This window comes from Lissotriton helveticus, chromosome 2_2 (genome assembly GCF_964261635.1).
Source record: "Lissotriton helveticus chromosome 2_2, aLisHel1.1, whole genome shotgun sequence".
NCBI lineage: Eukaryota > Metazoa > Chordata > Amphibia > Caudata > Salamandridae > Lissotriton > Lissotriton helveticus.
In genome coordinates, this window is record NC_136060.1 from 525770831 (window position 1) to 525798055 (window position 27225).

At 44.7% G+C, this 27225-nt stretch overlaps 1 protein-coding gene across 1 annotated transcript in view; it reads right to left on the reverse strand.

The window, feature by feature from the left end:
- LOC144821935 (alanine--tRNA ligase, mitochondrial-like) overlaps nucleotides 1–27225 on the reverse strand; it is a 189817-nt gene that overhangs the window by 131632 nt on the left and 30960 nt on the right. Inside the window, exons 4-6 of the mRNA XM_078679085.1 lie at nucleotides 20484–20675; nucleotides 16944–17088; nucleotides 16623–16768 (exon numbers count right to left, since the gene is read on the reverse strand). Coding sequence (XP_078535211.1) covers nucleotides 16623–16768; nucleotides 16944–17088; nucleotides 20484–20675 — 483 coding nt within the window. The remainder of the gene's footprint in view (nucleotides 1–16622; nucleotides 16769–16943; nucleotides 17089–20483; nucleotides 20676–27225) is intronic.

Here is a 27225-nt window from a genome sequence, read left to right on the forward strand (position 1 = left end):
AGAACGAGGTTTCACCGGGATCTCATGGAGAACGAGGTTACACCGGGATCTCACAGAGAACGAGGTTACACCAGGATCTCACGGAGAACGAGGTTACACCAGGATCTCACACAGAGAATGTGGTTACACCGGGATCTCACACAGAAAATGTGGTTACACCGGGATCTCACACAGAGAACGAGGTTACACCGGGATCTCACAGAGACCGAGGTTACACCGGGATCTCACAGAGAACGAGGTTACACCGGGATCTCACACAGAGAACGAGGTTACCCCAGGATCTCACACAGAGAACGAGGTTACACCGGGATCTCTCACGGAGAACGAGGTTACACCAGGATCTCACACAGAGAACGAGGTTACACCAGGATCTCACAGAAAACGAGTTACACCGGGATCTCAAGAGAACGAGGTTACACCGGGATCTCACACAGAGAACGAGGTTACACCAGGATCTCACACAGAGAACGAGGTTACACCGGGATCTCACACAGAGAACGAGGTTACACCGGGATCTCACACAGAGAACAAGGTTACACCGGGATCTCACAGAGAGAATGAGGTTACACCGGGATCTCACACAGAGAACGAGGTTACACCGGGATCTCTCACAGAGAAGGAGGTTACACCAGGATCTCACACAGAGAACGAGGTTACACCGAGATCCCACACAGAGAACGAGGTTACACTGGGATCCCACACAGAGAACGAGGTTACACCGGGATCTCTCACGGAGAACGAGATTACACCGGGATCTCACACAGAGAACGAGGTTACACCAGGATCTCACAGAGAACGAGGTTACACTGGGATCTCACACAGAGAACGAGGTTACACCGGGATCTCACGGAGAACGAGGTTACACCGGGATCTCATGGAGAACGAGGTTACACCGGGATCTCTCACGGAGAACGAGGTTACACCGGGATCTCACACAGAGAACGAGGTTACACCGGGATCTTACACAGAGAACGAGGTTACACCGGGATCTCACACAGAGAACGAGGTTACACCAGGATCTCACGGAAAACGAGGTTACACCGGGATCTTACACAGAGAACGAGGTTACACCGGGATCTCACACAGAGAACGAGGTTACACCAGGATCTCACAGAGAACGAGGTTACACCAGGATCTCACAGAGAACGAGGTTACACCGGGATCTCACACAGAGAACGAGGTTACACCGGGATCTCACACAGAGAACAAGGTTACACCGGGATCTCACACAGAGAATGAGGTTACACCTGGATCTTACACAGAGAACGAGGTTACACCGGGACCTCGCACAGAGACCAAGGTTACACCGGGATCTCACACAGAGAACGAGGTTACACTGGGATCTCACGGAGAACGAGGTTACACCGGGATCTTACACAGAGAACGAGGTTACACCGGGATCTCACACAAAGAACGAGGTTACACCAGGATCTCACAGAGAACGAGGTTACACCAGGATCTCACAGAGAACGAGGTTACACCGGGATCTCACACAGAGAACGAGGTTACACCGGGATCTCACACAGAGAACAAGGTTACACCGGGATCTCACACAGAGAATGAGGTTACACCGGGATCTCACACAGAGAATGAGGTTACACCTGGATCTTACACAGAGAACGAGGTTACACCGGGACCTCGCACAGAGACCAAGGTTACACCGGGATCTCACACAGAGAACGAGGTTACACTGGGATCTCACGGAGAACGAGGTTACACCGGGATCTCACGGAGAACGAGGTTACACCGGGATCTCTCACGGAGAACGAGGTCACACCGGGATCTTACACAGAGAACGAGGTTACACCGGGATCTCACACAGAGAACGAGGTTACACCAGGATCTCACGGAGAACGAGGTTACACCGGGATCTTACACAGAGAACGAGGTTACACCGGGATCTCACACAGAGAACAAGGTTACACCGGGATCTCACACAGAGAATGAGGTTACACCGGGATCTCACACAGAGAACAAGGTTACACCGGGATCTCACACAGAGAATGAGGTTACACCGGGATCTCACACAGAGAATGAGGTTACACCTGGATCTTACACAGAGAACGAGGTTACACCGGGACCTCGCACAGAGAACGAGGTTACACCAGGATCTCACGGAGAACGAGGTTACACCGGGATCTTACACAGAGAACGAGGTTACACCGGGATCTCACACAGAGAACGAGGTTACACCAGGATCTCACAGAGAACGAGGTTACACCAGGATCTCACAGAGAACGAGGTTACACCGGGATCTCACACAGAGAACGAGGTTACACCGGGATCTCACACAGAGAACAAGGTTACACCGGGATCTCACACAGAGAATGAGGTTACACCTGGATCTTACACAGAGAACGAGGTTACACCGGGACCTCGCACAGAGACCAAGGTTACACCGGGATCTCACACAGAGAACGAGGTTACACTGGGATCTCACGGAGAACGAGGTTACACCGGGATCTTACACAGAGAACGAGGTTACACCGGGATCTCACACAGAGAACGAGGTTACACCAGGATCTCACAGAGAACGAGGTTACACCGGGATCTCACACAGAGAACGAGGTTACACCGGGATCTCACACAGAGAACAAGGTTACACCGGGATCTCACACAGAGAATGAGGTTACACCGGGATCTCACACAGAGAATGAGGTTACACCTGGATCTTACACAGAGAACGAGGTTACACCGGGACCTCGCACAGAGACCAAGGTTACACCGGGATCTCACACAGAGAACGAGGTTACACCGGGATCTTACACAGAGAACGAGGTTACACCGGGATCTCACACAGAGAACGAGGTTACACCAGGATCTCACGGAGAATGAGGTTACACCGGGATCTTACACAGAGAACGAGGTTACACCGGGATCTCACACAGAGAACGAGGTTACACCAGGATCTCACAGAGAACGAGGTTACACCAGGATCTCACAGAGAACGAGGTTACACCGGGATCTCACAGAGAACGAGGTTACACCGGGATCTCAAGAGAACGAGGTTACACCGGGATCTCACACAGAGAACGAGGTTACACCAGGATCTCACGGAGAACGAGGTTACACCGGGATCTCACACAGAGAACGAGGTTACACCGGGATCTCACACAGAGAACGAGGTTACACCGGGATCTCACACAGAGAATGAGGTTACACCAGGATCTCACACAGAGAATGAGGTTACACCAGGATCTTACACAGAGAACGAGGTTACGCTGGGATCTTACACAGAGAACGAGGTTACACCGGGATCTTACACAGAGAACGAGGTTACGCTGGGATCTCTCACGGAGAACGAGGTTACACCGGGATCTCACACAGAGAACGAGGTTACACCGGGACCTCGCACAGAGACCGAGGTTACACCGGGATCTCACACAGAGAACGAGGTTACACCGGGATCTCACACAGAGAACGAGGTTACCCCAGGATCTCACACAGAGAACGAGGTTACACCGGGATCTCTCACGGAGAACGAGGTTACACCAGGATCTCACACAGAGAACGAGGTTACACCAGGATCTCACAGAAAACGAGGTTACACCGGGATCTCAAGAGAACGAGGTTACACCGGGATCTCACACAGAGAACGAGGTTACACCAGGATCTCACACAGAGAACGAGGTTACACCGGGATCTCACACAGTGAGGTTCCGTGACGATTTTACTCGTGTTTGTAACATTGTCGTAAATACATAATTTTGGTATCAGTGAACCGCAAATGATCCATTTAGTATATCCTGGTGTTTTCGCTATGCTACGAGCAAGAGCACTCCAGTTACAAACACATTTCTGTTCTACCCATGGCATCCATCTTAGAACACGGAAGCCATTTTGTATTCCTTGCCCTCACATAGTCAATGGACGCGCAATGACCTCTTTTCATTTAAGGACACGTAGGCTTTAGCCGGCGGTTCACCTTGCGAGGGACACGTGCACCTTAGGCCAGCAACGCTGTGGCAGCATGACTCGGCAAGAGCTGCCTCCCCAGCCTGAGGCCAGTCCTGCTATACTGGTTCTTGTGTTCGTTGGCCTGATCATGATTAGGCGGCCGAAGCTGGTAACCGTGCCCATTTACGACCCACAAACATCTCTTATCCTGTCTTTCTATCTTCTGCACCTGGCTCTGCTCCTTTCCTTCTGGGCCTTTATTAGGGGGAGGTAACGAAATTTACGATGAGGCGGTCCGGGTCTTGAATGAGAAATTGACATGGGATTATGATGGAATAGTGGGAACCCCTCATTCGTAATATTTTGACATCAGATACTGTTGACGATTCCTGTGCAACGCCAAATATTTATTGTTTAAGACACGAATGTTTAGAACTGTGGTAACATGTAAAGAATTTGCCCCGAGCAGAATATTTAGTATATAAGGAACAACCCTCTTTGTACAAATTGAACAGGCTCCTAGATACTGCCCATGTGTAGTTTCTGTGATTTCTGTGTCCCTGCAGTAATAAACCTTTGGTCTTTGACGCCACCATCGAGAAGCCCGTGTTTCTGTTTGTTTGTGCACCGAGACAGGTAGAACTCCGGGGTCTTCGGGTGTTATCCCTGACACCTCTGGACAGAACCAAAAAGTCCAGAACTCCAATTGGCGCCCAACGTGGGGCGACGTCATTCGGTACCGGTCCAAAAGCCTGAAGAGTTCGAGGAGCTTCGTGTGAAGATTTCAGAGGGAGGCGCCCCACTTCATCGATCCCGGCATATCGCAAAAGTGGCCCGACGTTCTCTTCCACGAGGGTTCCCGTTCAGACGGCTGCAGTGGTCCGTTGCCTTGACCGTCGCCCTGTCTTGGACCCGAGGTGCAGTCCTCAGTACGGCGAGACGTGACGGGTTTCTCCTTGGTGACGTCTTCAGTGCCTCAGTTAAGTATTTTGTGAGGGTTGCTCCTGTTAGGATAATCCTTTTAGTTCTCAGTTCAGTTCAGTTCTGTAAGATTATCACTGGTTATTCTGGTTACGATAATCATTCTGTTCAGTTCAGGTATCGATACATTTGTCAGTTCTGGTAGGCCTAAGTTCTTGGTTCGAGTGCGCATTTTTTTTGTTTGTATTTTGTCTGTTTTGTGTTCCGGATTATAAAATGGTAAGTCGGAAAAATTGTATGTTGTCTTGTTTTAGTTGCAACAGTGATTCCCAGTTAGAGGACTCGTGTTTGGTTCCTCCGATTGGAACTCCTCTTTATGATCTATATTGCAAATTTGGTGTGGGCCCTATCCCTTATAACGAGGTATGGATCCACTATACAGAGAAAGATGGTGTCCTTAGTTGGCCACTACATGGTAGTTTTGAACCTGAAGTTCTCGATAATCTAGAAAGAAGATTGTTTAAGAAGAAAGCCCGGCCGGCAATGTTTGATTCTTTCCGTTATTGGCGAAAAGAATCTAAACAGAGAGAAATTAAAAAGTTGAAGAAAGAACAGAAAGAGCAAGAGTTGACTTTAGAACAGTCTGCTAAGCAGCTGCAACTCAACGAGTCTGAAAAAGCGATGGAGGTGGCCAATAGAGAGCGTAATTTAGCGATAGACAAGTGCTATCCTGCTTTGCCATCGAGTACGGCTAAGATAGTAGAGGACCCTGAAAAGGATCCCCTGTTGTCTTACTTGTTACGATCACCCCCACCGTATGCACAGGGTGCTACGGCTCCACCTATACCGAATGTTCAATTACCGGTTGCTGGACAACCTGGTGTCCCTGTTCCCGCTCCCCTGAATCAAGTTCCTGTACCTCCTGTGGTCAATATTAATGTTCCTTCGACAACCCCTCTTCCAGGGTTGCCGGCTTCTTTACCTATGCCTGTGTCGCTCACACCTGCTAGTTCACAAGCTATTTTGCCTGCTACTCCTACTGTTCCTAATCTATCTGTTCCAACTGCTACTCTATTTACTGCCTCTGCTAATATTATGACTCCACTTTCTGTTCGTCGGAGAATCACTGATTCTGTCTCCAATATTCTATCTCCCTTCTATAAAACTCTGATTAAGACTCCTACCTCTGACTCTGTGCAGAGGCGTAGCCAGCTTCCCAGTACTGAAGAAAGAGGAATATTAGATTCCACTGCTCTTAGATGGGTTTCAAAAGTTGGAAGATATAATGTACAAGATGTATTAGATACATTTATGCAATGGAATGAACCGACACAACGATATGTGTTCGATGAAATGTGTTTCCTTCTACGTGAGGAATTGGAAGAGGATGACCCTGAATCAAATCTAGGAGAATTAATTAATGTTCAGAAAGAGTTTGCTGCAGGTATGATAGTCGGTCAAAATATAAAAGAAGCGATGGAACTGGTTCTAAGTTATAGGACCGACTCATCCCTTCGTTCACCAAGAGAGTTAGGGAAACGTAGTACGAAACAAAATCGTCAATACCCAATGAGAGAGGTTCCACCAATTTGGCGTGAAGCTGTGCAAGCTAATGCAAACCTTGGTATTGCAGCCGCTCCGGCCCAATTCCAGAGAGTATGGATACATATTCCATGGAAGCGAGCTGAAGTATTAGCAGTGAAACAGGCCTTGCCAGATCCGCGTAAAAATCCTGCAGGGTACTACAAAGAGTTGGCTCAAACAGTTGACGCTTGTGTATTGAATCTTGCTGACATAGATCTGCTATTTGGTAATGTAGTACCGCAACCAATTTGGGCTAAAATTCGTAAAGAGAATCATCCAGTTGCCCTAGGTGGTGACTGGGCAGCTATAATTGCAGCGGATGGTCAACAAATAGGTGGTTCCAAACCAGAACCCCTAATTGCTAATTTGCCTGGTAGAATAATCGATTTAATGAAAACCTTGATGCCAGCATTGCGCGTTAACTGGGACAAATTGTCCGCGTGCAAACAGAAGAAAGACGAAAGCGTCTCCGACTTTTTCACAAGATTCGAGGAGACTTTCGTGGATCATAGTGGTCAGGATATGAGCACAGAAGGAGGCCAGAGATTATTTGTTGATAAATTTGTGCACAATCTGTTGCCAGAACTTAGTGGTAAATTAAAGAATTCTGAAAGTGCGTGGGCTGTCTCTACGACTGCGCAAATACTTGCAACTGCCCAGTACTATGAAAATAGGGATAAAGAAGAGAAGGAAAAATCAGATAAAAAGACAAAAGATTTAAAAACTAAAGTACTTTTACAGCAAGCTTATCCGCCTCGCACGAATCAGACTAACATGCAGAAAGGGTCATATCAAAGAACGGATTATAATTTTCAAAGGCCACAATACCAATGGAATCAATGTGCTTATTGCAAAATGGAAGGTCATTACAAAAATGAGTGTCCAGTTCGAACGCAAAATAATACTGCGGCTGCTCAGAGAGGTCGTGGTAGTTCTATGCAAAATTCTAGAGGTCGAGGAAGAGGTGCTATGCCTCCGCAGACGAGTGATCGCCCTTCTAATTATTTCGACCAGCGAAATGGACAATCTGCCCAACAGAATAGGTCTCCACAGTATCATGTTGAAGACTATTATGAAGCTAGTGAGGAAGGTCAGCAAAGTGAGTACTAGGACAGCCATGGACAAAGAGAGGGAGTAGTATCAGTTCCAGTAGATCAGAGTGGGCCTTATGTCGCAGTAGCAACATCAGGTATAGTCGAACCGTTTCTGTTGGATACTGGTGCAGCAAAAAGTTCTATCATACATGCGAAACTCCCTGGCGCACCTTTGTCTGGCTCAACAAACGTTTCAGTAGGTTTTTCGGGCGCCCCTGTTCATAACCCTGTTTCTGGTCCTTTGTCTATTTCTGTTGGACCCTGTCAATTGAAAGCACCCCTGATTTTGACGACAGGTTGTAACGAAAATCTGCTTGGTTTAGACTTGTTAAAACGCCTATATGCGACATTATACTGTTCTCCAGAAGGAGTACAGCTTACGTTGGGTAAAAGAATAATCTCTCCGATGTACTTGTCGATGGATGCGCTCCCACCAGAGCTGCGTTCACTCCCTGATACTCTTTGGGCGACTGGTCCTAATGATGTAGGTCTATTGGAAATTCCACCCTATATAGTAACTTTGAAAGCAAATGTCAAACTTCCACGAATTCCACAATACAGAATCTCTAGTGAAGGTGAGCGTGCGCTCCTACTGATAGTGCATGATCTGATTGAGAAAGACGTTATAGAAGAAACTAGAGGTAATGTCTGTAATAGTCCTGTACTGCCTATTTTGAAACGAACTGACCCAACAAAACCTCCAGTATATAGGTTTGTAATTGATCTTAGAGAGGTTAATAAAATTGTGATTCCACAGTTTCCTGTGGTTCCAGACATTACTGCATTGTTAACGTTGATTCCTGCTACAGCAGCATGGTTTTCGGTTATCGACTTGAAAAATGCCTTTTTCAGCATTCCGATAGCCGAAGAAAGCAGAGATATCTTTGGTTTCTCTCTAGGAGGACGAAGCTTCAGGTTTAAACGCGCTCCACAAGGCTATTGTGAAAGCCCATCCATTTACAGTCAAGCATTAAAAAGCCAGTTAGATTCCTTCGTACTTCCTCCTGGTTCTGCTTTAATACAATATGTTGATGATCTTCTAGTGGCTGCTGATGACAAGGAAACTTGCAAAACAGCTACGATTTCTTTATTGCATCATTTGTCAAATTTGAATCACAAGGTGTCACCTTCAAAAATGCAATACTGCTGCCAAGAAGTGACCTACCTAGGTCATCTCTTGTCAAAGGAGGGAAGGAAGTTGACCCCAGAGAGAATAAAGGCAATTACACAGATGAATGTTCCTAGCACGCAGAGAGAAGTACGTGCCTTTTTAGGTATTACCTCATATTGTAGGCAATGGATCCCAAATTTTTCTCTTTTGGCAAAACCATTGGTAGCCTTGACTGGGAAAGGTGTTCCGAGTCCGGTACCATGGTCTGCTGAATGTCAGCAGAGTTTTTCTGAGTTACGAAATGCACTGTGTTCAGCTCCTGTATTGGGTACACCCGATTACAGTAAGCCTTTCACGCTCTATGTCCATGAGAGAGAAGGTTGCGCGTTGAGTGTGTTGACACAGAAATTTGGTGATAAACAACGCCCTTGTGCGTATTTTTCATCAACATTAGATCCAGTAGCTAGAGCGTTGCCTAGTTGCTTGAGAGCTACAGCCGCAGCTGCAGCCTCCATTCGACAATCTGCTGGTTTAGTAATGAACAACATGCTAGTGGTTATGGTTCCTCATGCTGTGGATACACTCATGAACCGAACCAAGACGCAGCACCTTACCAGTGCTAGATTATCAGGTTATGAACTGACACTGTTAGCTAGTCATATTCAGATCAAAAGATGCAATGTATTGAATCCAGCAACATTGTTGCCGACTAGCCAAGAGTCGAGTGATTCCGAACCACACGACTGTTGTTTCAAAACTGAGGAAGAAACAAAAGGACGAATTGATCTAAAAGACACTCCGTTATCAGATCCAGATGGAACGTTGTATGTTGATGGGTCTTGCTTCAAATTAGAGAATGGTGATGTGACTGCTGCTTATGCAGTAACGACTTTGAGTACGATTGTGGAGACTGCAAGAGTGAGTCAGAATTCTGCCCAGGCTGCAGAATTGATCGCGCTAACAAGAGCGTGCGTTTTAGCTAAGGGAAAGAGAGTAAATGTGTTCACAGATAGTCAATACGCGTTCGGCGTGGCCCATAGTTTTGTCCGTTTGTGGAAAGAGAGAGGTTTCATTACGTCCCATGGGACTAAGATTCAACATGGCCAGCTAGTTAATGACTTGTATGAATCTCTAACCTTGCCGACTGAAGTTGCGATTGTGAAATGCAGTGCTCATAAAGCAATCACGGATGATGTTGGTCGTGGGAATGCTTTTGCCGATGAGACTGCAAAACAGACAGCTAGAAATATGATGAGTAGAATGTATGTTGCAACGTCTGCAAGATGGATTTCTGAGTCTGGAATGTGTGAAGACACAGTGGAAAGCGTGAAAGAAATTCAGAAAGAGGCGACTGAGGAGGAAAAGCTTGCATGGAAAGAGAGCACGGGTAAATTGGACTCGAGTGGGTGTTGGATTGACTTGTCGGAACAACAGCGTTGGATGTTGCCTGATGCGTATGTGCTTGCAGTAGTGACGATGGCACATGGAGCAGCGCACATCAGTTCTAAAGGGATTTGTAAGATGTTGGCTCCAGTTTGGAAGAATGATGGGATTAGTAAGTGCGCAGAGAGAGTGGTGAGGAATTGTATGGTATGCTTGATGCATAATCCTGGCAAGGGAATCCCCACACCTGCAGGTCATTTCGCTCCTCCCTCCTGCCCCTTCGAAGTGATCCAGCTAGACTTCATTCACAGGGATCGTTGTAATAATCTGAAATACGTCCTAGTGGTAGTTTGTGCTTTCTCCAGATGGATCGAAGCATACCCGCTAAAGGACAATACTGCCTTATCCACTGCCAAAATTCTTCTTAAAGAATACTTCCCCAGATACGGAATGCCACGGATTGTATGGTCAGATAACGGAAGTGAGTTCGTAGGGAAAGTTATGCAGAGTGTGTGTGCCGGCCTAGGGATTAGACAGAAGTTTCATAGTGCGAATCATGCCCAGTCCGCGGGTTTAGTCGAGGGTTACAATGGCACCCTTAAACTGAAACTTGCTAAGATACAAGCATCCACGGGTTTGTCCTGGCCAGACGCATTGCCTTTGGCTTTGCTATCAACAAGAGCAACTGTACATTCTAGAGTAGGGCTTAGTCCATATGAAATAGTTTTTGGTCGTCCTGCAAATGTTTGGGGGGTACCTAGACCAAAAGAATTCAAGCAGCTGGAATACCCAATGTTAATTGATTACCTTTTCGACTTGACTGCTAAATTGAGTCTTATTCACCAACAGATTTTCGATGCATTGCCAAAGCCACCGGAGAGTCCAGGCCATCAGCTGAAACCGGGTGACCAGGTGGTCATTGGAAATTTTGCAAGAACGAAAAATCTTCAGCCCAGATTCATTGGCCCTTTTCAAGTCTTACTAGCAACGAGAACTGCTATTCGTGTGGCCGGAAGGAAGAACTGGATCCATACGACACATGTCAAACGTGTGCCTCTGCCACTTCCTTACGACAACTGGGTAAAGAAAGGAATCAGTGCCTCTGAAGCAGAACAAATACCCAGGTTCATACCTTTCAGCGATGCAGAACTGATCACTGATTCACCAAACTCTGACTCTCCTCCTGAAACTGCTCTTTTGAACCCTGAACATATGCCATCTGCAAACGTAAACATTACAACGTCGGCTGAAAATACACTGTTTCCAGATCAGACAGCTCCTGCAAAACTGAGATACAACTTGCGACCTCGCAATATGGACAAATAAAGCAGGAAACTGCCTATTTTCAGATTTGAATTTTCTATACATTGCCTCCAGCCAGGAAGTTTGCTAATACTTTGTATTGTTTCTTTTTGTTTTAAAATTGCCTTGCCGTCTGGGTAGCCGTAGGGTCGTGGCTGTGTGCCTAGTTGAATCTGCGGGGGTCAGACACAAGGTCGATCTTTCTGTTAGTTCTGGGAACTCCCAGGGCTGATAGAGGCATTTTCATCTACGTACACATCATCAGTGGTCGCGAACGGTCGTAGAAGATGGAGCTTCCTGAGCTGCAAAGAAAGAATGTAATTTATGTTCGCAGAAATAGACTGTACCGAATACTTCACAGCAAATGCTTTCTAATGCAATGTGCAGTTACGTTTTTAATCGTTTTGATAACGTTGGTGGGTGGAATCATCTTTGGTGTGCATTTGATTTTCATGCCGGTAACTACAGTACCTCCCCTTGATCCTACTACTTCTACGGTTTCTTCTATGCATTCTTTTCACTCATTTCCTGAACACGAACAAGCTCGACGCTCAGAATTTATTAACAATACATTTGTACAGCTCTTGCATCAACACCAACTGGTAGTTAATACTACAGACTGCTGGGTGTGCGGCTTGATACCTCACACTATGGATAAAGGCATTCCCTATCTAGTCTTGCCTTTTAGCTACAATGGATCATTTCAGGCCTTTCAGACCATTTTTTCATATGCCCTTGAGACCTATCCTCCGCGTCCACCACGGTCCACTAAATACAACTCAGCCAACAAAGCTTTAGTCCAGGGAATTATTGACATGATTAAAGACGTCAATAATACTCCATCTTACCCTAGAGATGAATTACGGGTGTATTTGAGTTGGAACTCTACAGAGTATCGCCTTAGTTTGGGAGAAAGCAAGCGTAAAAGCTCCACTTCAGTTTGGGTCGTGCCTCACCGAGGTCAGGTCTGTTTGCAAGGAAATGGGAGAAATCTGAGAGCTCAGCTAGGGAGGAGTGAGTGCGTTGAGACTTACGTATTTCCGTCTAACTCCTCCCCTGCCTTCCTTACTGCTAGGGGTACTTACTTCATCTGTCAAGACAGAGCGTATACATGGCTGCCTGCTGACTTCTCAGGTTCATGTTATATTGCTCGATTGTTACCTCCGACATACACTGCTTCTTCAGATTATCACAAGACCAGAGTAGCAAGAGGTGTCTTCAGCAAGGAAGATACCGCTGGTCAGGAAGCTGGAGACTTCTTCAAAGGTTTCCTTCCGTTTTGGGGGCCTATGGCCAATAGTAGAAATCTACGCCAACTAACACGGGTAGTTGAATCTACTATTACAGAAACTGTTGGTGCCCTTAGTAACTTAACAGCTGAGCTTCAGGCGGATCGTCTCATGACGTTGCAGAACCGAATGGTTCTAGACGTAATACTTGCAGATCGAGGTGGGGTATGCAGAATGATCCAATCGAGCTGCTGTGTCTTTATTCCAAATAATGCTCCAACAGTCTATGAAGCGATCTCTAAGCTACACAAGATTTCCGACTCTATACACGTAGATAAGGGAAACTGGTCCTTCATGGAGTGGTTTTGGACTCTGGTATCAGCGTGGGGATGGAAGGTTCTGATGGTCATTGGTGCCATCCTAGTATTTCTGTTCTCGTGCTGCCTTATTATCCAATGTGGTCCCGATTTGTGTAGTCTCTGTGCTGCAACCTGTTTCAGAAAACCACCTGCATTTGGAGAAAAGGTACGAGACAAGATGATGGTGCAACAACATGTCACTGACCTAATGAGCATAGAATTAGACTCTGACTCTGACATAGACTGAGTAATTGCCTATGTAAGGGCAAAAGGAGGGTCTGAGGTTCCGTGACGATTTTACTCGTGTTTGTAACATTGTCGTAAATACATAATTTTGGTATCAGTGAACCGCAAATGATCCATTTAGTATATCCTGGTGTTTTCGCTATGCTACGAGCAAGAGCACTCCAGTTACAAACACATTTCTGTTCTACCCATGGCATCCATCTTAGAACACGGAAGCCATTTTGTATTCCTTGCCCTCACATAGTCAATGGACGCGCAATGACCTCTTTTCATTTAAGGACACGTAGGCTTTAGCCGGCGGTTCACCTTGCGAGGGACACGTGCACCTTAGGCCAGCAACGCTGTGGCAGCATGACTCGGCAAGAACTGCCTCCCCAGCCTGAGGCCAGTCCTGCTATACTGGTTCTTGTGTTCGTTGGCCTGATCATGATTAGGCGGCCGAAGCTGGTAACCGTGCCCATTTACGACCCACAAACATCTCTTATCCTGTCTTTCTATCTTCTGCACCTGGCTCTGCTCCTTTCCTTCTGGGCCTTTATTAGGGGGAGGTAACGAAATTTACGATGAGGCGGTCCGGGTCTTGAATGAGAAATTGACATGGGATTATGATGGAATAGTGGGAACCCCTCATTCGTAATGTTTTGACATCAGATACTGTTGACGATTCCTGTGCAACGCCAAATATTTATTGTTTAAGACACGAATGTTTAGAACTGTGGTAACATGTAAAGAATTTGCCCCGAGCAGAATATTTAGTATATAAGGAACAACCCTCTTTGTACAAATTGAACAGGCTCCTAGATACTGCCCATGTGTAGTTTCTGTGATTTCTGTGTCCCTGCAGTAATAAACCTTTGGTCTTTGACGCCACCATCGAGAAGCCCGTGTTTCTGTTTGTTTGTGCACCGAGACAGGTAGAACTCCGGGGTCTTCGGGTGTTATCCCTGACACCTCTGGACAGAACCAAAAAGTCCAGAACTCCAACAGAGAACGAGGTTACACCGGGATCTCGCACAGAGAACGAGGTTACACCGGGATCTCACAGAGAGAATGAGGTTACACCGGGATCTCACACAGAGAACGAGGTTACACCGGGATCTCACAGAGAGAATGAGGTTACACCGGGATCTCACACAGAGAACGAGGTTACACCAGGATCTCACGGAGAACGAGGTTACACCGGGATCTCACGGAGAACGAGGTTACACCGGGATCTCACGGAGAACGAGGTTACACCAGGATCTCACGGAGAACGAGGTTACACCAGGATCTCACACAGAGAATGTGGTTACACCGGGATCTCACACAGAAAATGTGGTTACACCGGGATCTCACACAGAGAACGAGGTTACACCGGGATCTCACAGAGAACGAGGTTACACCGGGATCTCACACAGAGAACGAGGTTACCCCAGGATCTCACACAGAGAACGAGGTTACACCGGGATCTCTCACGGAGAACGAGGTTACACCAGGATCTCACACAGAGAACGAGGTTACACCAGGATCTCACAGAAAACGAGGTTACACCGGGATCTCAAGAGAACGAGGTTACACCGGGATCTCACACAGAGAACGAGGTTACACCAGGATCTCACACAGAGAACGAGGTTACACCGGGATCTCACACAGAGAACGAGGTTACACCGGGATCTCACACAGAGACCGAGGTTACACCGGGATCTCACACAGAGAACGAGGTTATACTGGGATCGAACACAGAAAATGTCACACCGCAGTCCGCATGTCCAGTGACAATGGCTTTTATCTGTGTAGGGTTTCATGCGTTAGATGACCCCGGACTTATGCCTAAATCCCCGTTCCCCTAAACTTGAGGTCTCTAGAATTCTCTTCCTAAGCCCTCCCCCGAAAGCTGATCCGCATTCTGTAAGTGAACAGCATTTGTTCCAACATTCACAATTTTCTTTCCCAACCCTCAAGCTGAGATCTGTCCCCCCCCCCCCCCCAAGGTACCTTACCCTCTTTACACCCTCCCACATTCTCACCCTTGCTCCCTAAGAGGGTTAACCCCTTTGCTCCTTCTCCCCCCACACCTTGGTACTTCACATCTTTACACCTCCCAGATCCTCACCTTTGAACCTTACACTGACCTTCCTGCCCACTCCCCTGATCTTCATTCCCCTCACCCTATGCCACCTCTCCTCCCTTCAAGCTCTCCCATCCTGACCCTACTGTGCCCCCCCCCGGTCCTAGAACAGATGTGCACCGACATGAAGACGTGAAATCCCAGCCACCTCCATCCACTAATGCAGAGTAACCAACGCCCCGCAGTTAACAACGCGAGTTGTGGCAGCGACACATCGGGCCACCAGTTCAGACTGCTTCTAGTAGAGTGTAATGCTTGTAAATGGAAATTCAGGCTCCAGAGGAAGGCGACTGCCAATAGAAAACCTGCGAGATAGGCACAGGGGGTCACCTGCTTGGAAAAGCAATTTCAAGGAAAGAAAAGAAGAGAAAAGAAAAGAAGAGAACAGAAGAGAAGAGAAGAGAAGAGAAAAGAAAAGAAAAGAAAAGAAAAGAAAAGAAAAGGGCTTTTTTTCCCTGAAAGGGCGTTGGTGGTTTTTAGCAATGAGTTTGTTCTGTGATTATCAAACTCCAGGCCACAGAGACAGGAAAAGATGCAGGTCCTTAATGTAATATATCAGGTCCATTTACAGGGCGCATAAACAGAATTTCACACAATTTCCCAACAAGATCCTTCCAAGGTTTTATCTACGGTAAACATTTTGGCAAAGAGTGCAAGGTAGTAATGTAACATGCATATGGGCAACTCGGCGGTGTGCAGTTTGCGTATGGGCAAACACAACCCATCCTGGAATATTATTTCATGTAGAAATGGGAGTTTGCACCAGAAATTGAATATATTCAACACTAGTAATCTAGGCCAAGGTGTTTGCATCAAAATCCCAGCAGGCATGCCTGGCCCCCTCAAAGAACAGGATTGTTTATTAGGCGAGATCTCTGTACAGCCCGCGGCACAGCCTTCGAGGCAAAGGGGCTGGCCTGGCATATCTAGATTTTAAATTGTCTCATTACTGAAGGGAAACATGTTTCACGGATTGCCTGCCAATTCAATTCAAACCCTTTACTCTGTTTCATACAACTGTAAAGGTTCATACATAATCACCAGATTAAAATCCAAACAGTCAGATATAAAACATTAAAATGCATGATAAAGATAAAAAACTAGAACAGCCAACTACTCAGCCATGTTGTAATATAAAACCCTATGGCATACATAAATATGGAATCTAAAAATATACGTTCTGTCCTTTCCTCCAAGTAGAAGCGTAAATACATTTCCACTGCAGACTTTCTATTGTAGAGTGTTATAAGGACCATTGCCTTCCAAACACCAGAAACCCACAGAGTTTTACAAGTTGTTACTAGGTTTGTGGCTAAAGGACACTCCCCCTCTTCCCCTAAATGAGTTTACCTTCTTACAGGGTATCAGCAGTAGCAATCTGTTACTCACTCAGCACCAGACATCCCTGGGTACACCCCGTCCGCGATGCACACCGAAAGGGTACGAATGTGGTCTGCCACCACGCGATATGCCATGTCCACATGGCCAGCATCAGCACTACCCAGACGCCCCTGGTAAGCAGGACACCGAGAACCCTGGAAAGACAAGAGCACGCAGAACGCGGTCAGTTCTGAGACCACTCAGAGATACTTTGGGTCAGAAGGGGCTTGCTTTCCTGCTAGGGGTCCACCTATACAAGTGGACCAGAGCCTATCCAATGGTGGATGGCACCACAACAACCGCACTCGTCTGCCATGGATCCAGCCTCACCTGGTGGATCGCGTCCATCAGTGGCGTGAAGAGGTCCGTGTTGTAGTTGGAGCGCTTGTGCTGCAGGATGGTCACCAGCCTCTCCAGGCCCATTCCAGTGTCCACGTTGTGCTGGGGCAGGAGGCGCAAGCTTCCATCAGCCTCCCTATCAACAAACATACGGTAAGAGGGTTAGCAGCGATCATACTCTTCTAATCGCGACTAGAGCGTGTGCATACCGCCCATCTCTTGTACAACTGTAACAGAGGAGGTTACATGATGCTCATGTAAGAGCACAACAGTGAGGCACCCACATCATCTTCATTCAAACGTGCTTCATAAAATAAAGTAATTCCAGCCAAAGTTGAACCACAAAGGACAGAGGCCGAGCAGAGGAACAAGCTTAGATCACAGATAACTACATTAGAAGAGAAGGAGGACCTCGGAAAACCAGGTGGGACTTTCCGCTTATCCACTGCAGTGCACACAGTTAGTCTGTCAGTAACCCAGACTCCCCACTACCCATGTCTAACTGGTGAGCACCACAGCAGCCCGTTGACTGGGAGGGTTCCTCACTGTATGAAATCATGTCTTTAACGGCACGTTTTCAAGATAAGACTGTAAGGTCTGCTATTCCCTCGAGATATGTGCTTGGGTGCCAGCCAACCCCAGCACCAGTATCCCTCCTCTGTGAATATTGACACCACTGGTCTCCACTGCACTGTTCGTGGTGAACTGCACGCCAATCCCAAAAATCCACTCGCCATGGTAGAGTGCCCATCAAGACTTCTGAAAAAGTCTATTTGCACATTAAATCCACTTTTTTACGTGGTGGGATCCTCAGTCCAGTTGGGACAGAGGCCTTTGGGCAATCTGACTTTTGGGGCATTTTGGCCTCCTGTGTTCGACCCTACCGAGTTGTCTCTCCTTGTAGCCTCCTGCCTCGCACCTTTGAGTTTGAGGCGTATCTTGGCCCAGGAAGTTACTAAGGACTGTTTGTGTCTGGGCTCTCGAGTGTAACTGTTCTACTTCCTCATAACTACACAACAGTGCCTGACCTGGACAAAGCCCAGTTACAGGTGGACGGCCCAAGATTCAGGGAAAGACACGCGCGCCGTACAAGGAGAGCTCCACAGAGAGTCTACTGTGCAGAATCAGCATAAGGGATATTTTAGTGAATTTGGAGGTTTTGGAAACAACTTTATCAGTAGATTATGTGAGATGAGAGAAGGAGTGAAGAGCACTTACGTTCTAGTGATTAGTTGTGCCTCAAATAGCGGGACAGATGGCCCCTAAGAGCAGGGGCAATGGGTGAAGCAGCTCACAAGAGAAGACGGGTAGGTGTGAGATTGTGGCACCCTCCGTCCCAACAGGGGGATTTAACAACTACAGTCACCTATTGCCCAATATCCTGTAATGATGTTTTATGTGGACCACCCCTACAGACACATTGATGAAGGTGCCGAGATGCTGTGCAGGGAATCCATCACAAGTCACCAGAGATGCCATGTGGAGAAGAAGGAGGAAAAGACTAGTGTACCCTCTGCCCTGTCTCTGTATGAAGCACTCACACAACAGGCGACAACATGGGCAGACGGATGCAGAAAAAGGCCGGGTTGTTTCCTAAATCCTGTTGTGGCTTTGTAGTGCTAGAGGAACTCTTGTGGTTTGACACCCTGTGATTACCTTAGACTACAATTATTTTAACTGACTTAAGTGTGTTATTTCATCCTAGCCTGGATGTAAAATGTCCTGCATATGCCTTGCTTCTCTTACACGTTTCTTTCTTGTGATCTTGCTGTCTTTCAGTGGGAGCTGTCACGGAGTAGAACAGCCTTGCCAAGAACAGAGCGTGTGGGATGTGCATTTGAAAGCATGAGAGGGAGAGAGAGAGGTGTGGAATGTACTTTTTGGTCTGGAAGTTCAGTGTTGTGGGCAGTGATGTACACATGTGCTCGGTGTTGTACATTGAGAGATGAAGTGTGTGAATCTATAAGCAACTGTGCACAATTGTGCATTGTGTTGTAGATTGATGAGAATTATGAAGTTCTTCCTATTGGCTTTGACATGGCCTCGTGTCATCCTTTTTCCTGACTTTGCCTTGCTTCAGTTTTTCTGCGTGCACAGCAGCGCTTGCAAGTTGTTTGGGTTATTCACGATCAAGGATTGTTTTTTGTTTAATGTACTCTGAAAGCCTTTGTGAGCTTCGTCAAGATAAAGGCTGGAACACGCGAGATTTGGAGAAGGGGGGCGTGAGAACTCCTTCCTGCCGAGAGAATGCTTGCTAGGAACCTGGCTAGTTCTGGTAAGATTCCTCTGGCCCGGGGGGAGGTGTTTCTCGAACCTTCTAGTGTGTTTAAAGCTGAGGGTTGCTGACTCAGAAACCGGGAGTTTGGAATCCGAACAGGGACGGACGCGTCTACTTCGGAGGGTGGAACCCTGGTTGCTGAGCTCTTGACCACGGCTGTTTAATTCCCCCAGTCAGGAGTGGGCTAAGATGCAGTGTTTGCACCAGGTGAAGTGTTGGGATTTGATTTTTGCCATTGTGATGTGTGTTTCCAGTGGCTTTGATCATTTGAGGTGCTTCCTTTGTGATGTGTGAGTGAGTCAAGGTGCACCTCCAAAGTAATCATTCGATGTATACATATCTTTCTGATCTCTTGCAGGACGTCACAGTATATTTGCTTGAGTCTTATTTCTTATTATTTGCTGCTTGTTTATTCATCAGTATTATTCAGCTGTCATATTTACCAAGGGTGTTAATATTGCTTGTATATAAACATAAATATATCTCTTTGTGTATTTGAATCTTGTGCATTTTGCATCTGGGAAAGCCTTTCTGTTAGAGAGCATTGTGTAAAATACAACCCCAAGCCTTATTCTAAAAGAGAGAGTCTTTGCATTTTGTAAAATAAAACCCTTTCCTAAAGGTTTTGTTTGTTTTGTGTTAAAGTCTTTGCTGCGCCGGGTGTTGAGCCATCGTGTGGAAGCTGTATTATCTGATAGGCACGAGCAAGACAGGCTTGGTACCACTAGCTACTCCCCCGCGTGAGTTTCGAGAACCAGAGGAGGTTCTTGATCAATACTCGCTAGCTGGGAATGCAAGGGAGAGGAGGCAGGAACTGGCTGCAGGCCCCTGAGTACAGGGCACACTTGCACCCATTCCCTATCTGACAGCATTGTGTGGATCAGCACCAGCATCTCCCCAGCACGGGCGGAGACACGTCTGTGCAGGCTACACGTGCTACATGGGTCACCCCTACTCGATCTCTCTGCAGGGCTCAGTGTTTATTGTTTCATAGGGCTTACATTTTTCCAATCTGATCTCAAGAAGGAGGGAGAAATAAGGAAAGAGTTCAAGTGAGAAATAGCAAATGGCCAAGCAGGACAAGACTAAGAAAGGAAATGGAGAAGAGAAGGTGGGAACATAATAATAGATACAGACACACATTAAAAGAGCACACATCAGGGGGCAGAAACAAATAAAAAGGCTGTCCCACACTATCACCCAGCACACTCTGAACACACATTCCCCATCACTGACCAGGTGACCACTCTTACCTGTTGTGCTGCATGAAGACCAGGTTCCAGATCTCCACCACCTCCGGGCTGTCGCGGTTCACCAGGGCTGCGGCATCACGACCGCCCACGTGGTCGTAGTGAATCTCGGTACAGGGACCACAAGGGCCCGTCTCGCCCATCTCCCAGAAGTTCTGTCTTAACCCAAAGGGCAAGACGCGGTCCGGGGGGACTCTGAAAAGGAACAGTGAATCCATGAGGGTAGTCACAGTCACAGGTTTTCAGGTGCCGCAGCTTTGCCAATGGTCCTTGGAACCCAAGTTTCTAAGAGAGGCAAACGTCTCCATGGCCTCTATGCTACAATATGCGCAGTCCGAGTTCCTCAATTGGACAATGATATCTGGTGCTCCTACCTTCCTTTGCCTCCTTTATGGTATATGACGAAATTGATAGAGTATCAGAGCAATATAAAACGTGACATATACAGAAATAGGGAACGGTGACACTAATACTTATATCAATCAATTGGGATTTGTAAAACGCGACTAATCGCCCGAGGGGGCATTCAGGTGCTAGCACCTCTACGCAGCACAGTGCCTTGACGCTCACTTCTAGTCGCGTTGGCGCTAAAAAGTTAATCTAATGCACAGATTATGCGTGGGAGTTCAACTTCATACAATCAACTTTACTGTTTCAAAGTTGCAGATTAATGAACAAGAGTGTTCTGAAATGAAGATTAATCATGGTTTGGACTCTAAGCATAGAAGAAGGTGAGAACACGCAGCTCAGGAGGTACATGTGCACCGAGCGGGCTGTCCTGCCCAGGATGCACACAGCTCCTTCCTCCTCTCCGCCTGGATCTCCCATAAGCAGAGGGGAGGTCTCCTCTCGCCCATCACAGGCACTGCTCCATCAGAGGCACTCAACGCATTTTCCATCAGCAGTATTACTGCCATTTTGAAAGACTTTTTAATACAAATGTGGTTATTACACGAAAGGTGATGGTGTAGAATTGGGAAAACTGTGTTTCTATCTTTTCAGGGGGGGTGGAAACTGAGCCAACTGATGTCACACAACACGCAAGAGGCCAACAATTTTTTGAGGTGTTTTTGTTACATTTTTTGAAACTCATAATAGGTGCAGCAGTTGCTAAACAGAATTTCTTTGCATCAACCATTTAGAAATTCCATCAAAGTGCTTATATGTGGATTTCATTTGCATTTTAATAATTTCAATATATCCCTATCTATATATATGCATATATATATATATATATTCACTGAAAAAACCATAGGTTATAGACCATATATAGTTAGGAATTAGCATTTAAAAAACCTTATTTTACTCACACAAAACCATTGAAATTCCATATATAGTTAGTTGCACTAACTATATATCGCGCACCCGCAATCCACTGCTGATCATGTCACATATTACATCATTCATGACATGGTCAGTGACATCACTGATGGCATCACTGATGACATCTCAAATGACATCACTGATGACATCACTGATGACAACATCCAGTGACTGTATGTTTCTGTAAAGTTAAAATATGTCTTACATATTGAAGAATGAGTGATGTATAAGTGTCTGGATGAAGGATTTAGTAGGTGCGTGACTGACTGTATGAGTGAGTGATTAAATGTGTCTCACTGAATGCATGGGTTAGTGACTAAACTGTCTTAATTTGTGCATCATAATGTCTGTTGTGATGTAAACTGCTGCATGTGTTGATCATTAGCTATACGAGAGGCTATATGTGTTATTGATTGGTTGCCCAAATATTTGTATGGGAGATTGAGTTTGTGTAGGGGTGGCTGGGAGGTGTGTGACTCTGTGCATAGATGTGTGAGCAGTTGATTCACTAGGTGTATGAGTTCAAGACTGCATGTGGAAACAGCTACATGGGCAGTTGACTGTGTGCATGAGTGTATTGATGAGTGAATGGATATCTCAATGCTACATGTCATAGTAAGTACATATGTAAAACACAGTACATGTGAGAGTTGGCATATATAAATAACTGTGCATGAGAGCCACTGAATGTGTGAGTGGTTGTATGGATCATTGTGAACTTGTATCAGGGATTGTATAAGAGAGTAAATATGTGTTAGTATATGTTTGAATAAGTAAGGTGTGTATAACTGTATAGTTGAAGAAATGGAGGTGAGATTGTTTATTTGCATGACTGACTAGGTGTGTGAGTAACTCCATGGATGAGTGACAGTGTGTGAGTGTCTGTATACACTGAGTGTATCTAAGGTTATATTAGAGTCTGAAGAGGTTTATCGTATTAGCACAAGAATGATGTCAAATGAGATGTCATCATTGATGTCATCAGTGATGTCATTTGAGATGTCATCAGTGATGTCATCAGTGATGTCACTGACCATGTCATGAATGATGTAATATGTGACATGATCAGCAGTGGATTGCGGGTGCGCGATATATAGTTAGTGCAACTAACTATATATGGAATTTCAATGGTTTTGTGTGAGTAAAATAAGGTTTTTTAAATGCTAATTCCTAACTATATATGGTCTATAACCTATGGTTTTTTCAGTGAATTTTCAAGGTTTCGTAAATGCTAATTCCTAACTATATATGGTCTATAACCTATGGTTTTTTCAGTGAATTTCATTGGTTTTTTAACAGCTAATATCTGTAGCTGTAAAATGTATCCTTCTTTAAATCCAAAAATATATTTTATATGTTTATTAATAACTTTTTTTTTAAATATTTTTTTTTCTTCGTTCCCGCTTCGCAAATCGGGAAGCTTCCCGTTAGCTGACCTTGATGCCGCGAAATAGACCGCGAGCCGGTAAACGTTTCTATACCGCAACTGCCGCGTTAGAAAACAACATCATCACGCCTCCCGTCCGCATGACGTTTCGCGTTGTTGCGTGATACGTCATATGACGTGCTACGTTAGCGAACTGGTACGCTTACCGAGTCGCAAAGCACAGGTTTCTGGAAGCAAACCGGGAGGCCCTGCAAAGCGCGTAACGTAAACACAGCAGGTCATGTGACTTGGTAATAACACTTTTCATTGGTTCATTTCACTTTTGGTTTCCTAATGATGTAAGACTAGGTCATATAATATAAAATGAACACTTTTCATTGGTTGAGAACTATTGTTTTTCCCAAATGATGAAAATCCCTCCTTCTTTCCTCACTCTGACTTTCATCATTGTGAGAGAAAGACCCTTTGTTACCAGTGAGCAATGGCTTCTTTAGTAGCTTCAGCTGGTGCTTCCCCACCACCTCCACCACATCCAAGGAAGAGTGGACCACCTGCTCAAGTTATAATTCAACAAGAAGAGGAAGAAGAGGAACAGGACGACGAGCACGAAGAGAGGCACTTTTTGCCTGAGGAGCCCAGGACGTCTCACCGGAAAGAAAACTTCATTTGGCAATTTTTTTAAATTCCCAAAGGTCAGAAAAAAGTAAATGCAAGATACGTAACTTGCCTTATATGTCAAGATAGACTGTCCAGAGGGACCGACAAAAAATACAGTTTCGGAAACTACACAATGCATCGCCATATGACTAGGTGGCATCCTAACAACTACAGTGCTGCACAGTTTCGTAACGACCTAGATAATCTCCCTATTATGGCCAGAAGATCTGTTGTACCGGAAGTAACTGGACCAGAGGGCAGGGAGATGGTGCCAAATATACAAACAAGATTTCGTGAAGTAAAACAAGTCTGCGTACATTGCAGTGGATTCATTTGCTACGGAGAAAGAAGCATCACTCTGATCAACAGAGCTATTGACTATCATATGCAAGTTTGTACGAAACGCCCCAAATAATAAATTCTTTTTTTTTTGTTTTGTTGCTCCTGTTGAGCCCTTTACAATGAATCGTTTTCGTTACCCCCTCCGAAAAAAAAACAAAAAAATATAAAACTGTTCAGAAAAATTCAAAAAAAGTAAAAAAATGTTCAGAAAAATAATAAAAAAATATAAAACAGCAAAAACAATAAAAATAAAAGTTCTTTTCAGAACTACCTCCCCGTTATTAAAAAATTGGTACAATATTTGGAACTGTGCCAACCTCTATTTCTCTTAGTTCGCTTCCCAGTTCGCTCCCCGGTACGCGAACCGGAAGCGAACCCAAAAAATTGTTTTTAAAAAAAGAACAGTAAGTATAAGGGAAGGAAACAGACAGTTATGTTAAAAGAAAGACAGCTATAGGGGAGTAAACTAGAGATACTATTACCCGTAATCCACTGCTGATGATGTCACATATTACATCATTCATGACATGCTCAATGACATCATCAGCAGAGGATTGCGGGTAACAGTATCCCTAGTTTATTCCCTATAGCTGTGTTTCTTTTAACATAACTGTCTGTTTCCTTCCCTATACTTACTGTTCTTTTAAAAATTTTTTTTTTAGATCAGTCAGAAACAGTGAAAGTAATGAAATATAAAAGACTACGTACAATATAAGCACCGTATGCAACAACTTTGACACTTACAGAAGCCTCACCTTCTCCATGCCTCCTACACAGTTCTACATGTACATCATAAATGCAAACAGAACAGAATTAATTATACATGTTAAATGGTTTATTTTTGCTGTTCTCAGAATGTATCAAATTTCACTAAAACAGTGACTTGAAGGTATTCATCATATAACAGCGGGGAAAAAAAAACACAATCAAAATGATTGTGTTTAAAAAACCCATACAACATAACAAATCAGAATTCAAAACTCCTTAAAGTTAACTTACTTTCCATGACGGCCAAGGATGTCCTATGAACAGCTTACACTCTGTTGTGCTGTTATTACTTTCAACCCGCCACTTTCTGAAAGAAAACCTCCATCGTTTTCAAAAACATGTTACATACAATAAATGACTTCTCGCTCTCTACCACACGTTTCCACAAGGCCAAATCGTGTCTGAGCCATTTATAACTCTTAGAATTCTTTTAAACCAATCCCGTCATGTTGTATTTCCGCAACTTTCACAATTAAAATGTTGAAGATCATTTTCACAATCCTGGACTAGTAATATCTTCCCCTTCTTGCTCAATCATGTTCTACATTTCCTATCACACTGATACTGCTTACTATGAAGCAGACTTACACTACCTTTATGACTAGTACAATTATTTAATTCTCTACATCACTTTTAATCACAAAGCAATGTAAAACAGTAGACAGCATTGCAGACTTACATTCCCTCTACTCCATGTTTTGATTGGCTGCTTCAATTAGCTTATAAAAAGAAACAGTTTTTCTGAACTCATTCAAAGTGCACGTATTTCTCCATGACGTCCAGTGTTATGATAAGAAGTTATGTCTCTATACTACACTTATCCTCAAGGCCAAATCGTGTAGGAGCCATTAGAACTTCTTGAAATTCCTCAGAGCACATCCCGAGATTCTTTCCCTAAAATTTTGGTTTTAAAAACACCAGGTAAGAGTTTTTAAGGTCATACGGCAATTTTTTTTTGAAAATTAAAACAGAATCATTGCAGAATGACCAGCCATTTCTACACTTTAAATAAGCTGTATAATGTCCTGATGTTATTGAAGGACCATCATGATATATAATTGCTACAGTTACAAAAGTGCTTCCTGATATTGACAACTGTGAAGCCACAAAATTTTTAATTAAAGTTGTCAATTTTGTTCCATCAGGCCTACATCGTTGGAACATTAAAATGACATACTGGCCATATGTTCGTATAAATAATGTGGACATCATTTCAGATTTACATTGGCTACACTCCATGTTGTGATCAGCTGCTTTTACTAGCTTATTAAAAGAGACTGATTTACTGTCTGGCAAAGTTAAATATATAAATCTTTCTGAGTCTACACTAGTAGTACTTGATACCCTACAGTTCTCGCAGTCATGCTGCCATTGATAAGAAAGCCCAAACAGGTGATCTACATCTACACCTTCATCATGCAATACATCAAGCATATACATTAAAAACTCCTGACAATCTTGCTGACTATTTTGAGAGAATTGTGTTTGGCCTGAACATCTGTCTAACAGATTTCGAATTTCAGACACACTTTCTATGTTTGTTCTATCAGTGCTACATTTCTCTAACACAGAATTTAACAAACTGCAAAATCTTTGATCAGAATTGACCACAATCTCTTCTTTTACATTTTCTAGAGAAAACAAAACATTAACCACTACATTAGCATAGCAGTTGACACCAGAACTGTTTTCAAATTGAAAACCAACAACATCTTCAACAGAATCCTTTTTGTTTCTGCTTATAATTTCAGGTTCATCAACTTTTCGTCTTTTTGCTACAACCTCCCCAGTATTGGTCACATTTCTTCGTTTCCGGCCTACCACACGTTTCTCAAACAAAGGATACTGAGGCAAATGTGGCGCATACTCTCTTCTTAACCTATTGTATTCCTTAACACAATCTAGATCCGCACAAATGTTTGTGACATCACACTCAATCAAGTACAATCCCGATAAAGTTCTAACTTGTGACAATGCCACATATGCCATACCCTCCTTGAACACAGAACTGCCAATATTCACCAATGCACAGTCTACACTTAAACCTTGCGATTTATGGATTGTCACCGCATATGCCAAGCAAACAGGAAACTGCTTACGACGAACATATAAGTCTTTTACAAGCAAAAATCTAGCAGAACAACGACCAATTAGCTGTACTTCCTCAATGCCATCAAATTTAATTTTTAAAAATTCAATTCCATCTCTATTTCTGTATTTCACAAAATCAACAACATTACCCATTGATCCATTTACCAGACCTCTTGC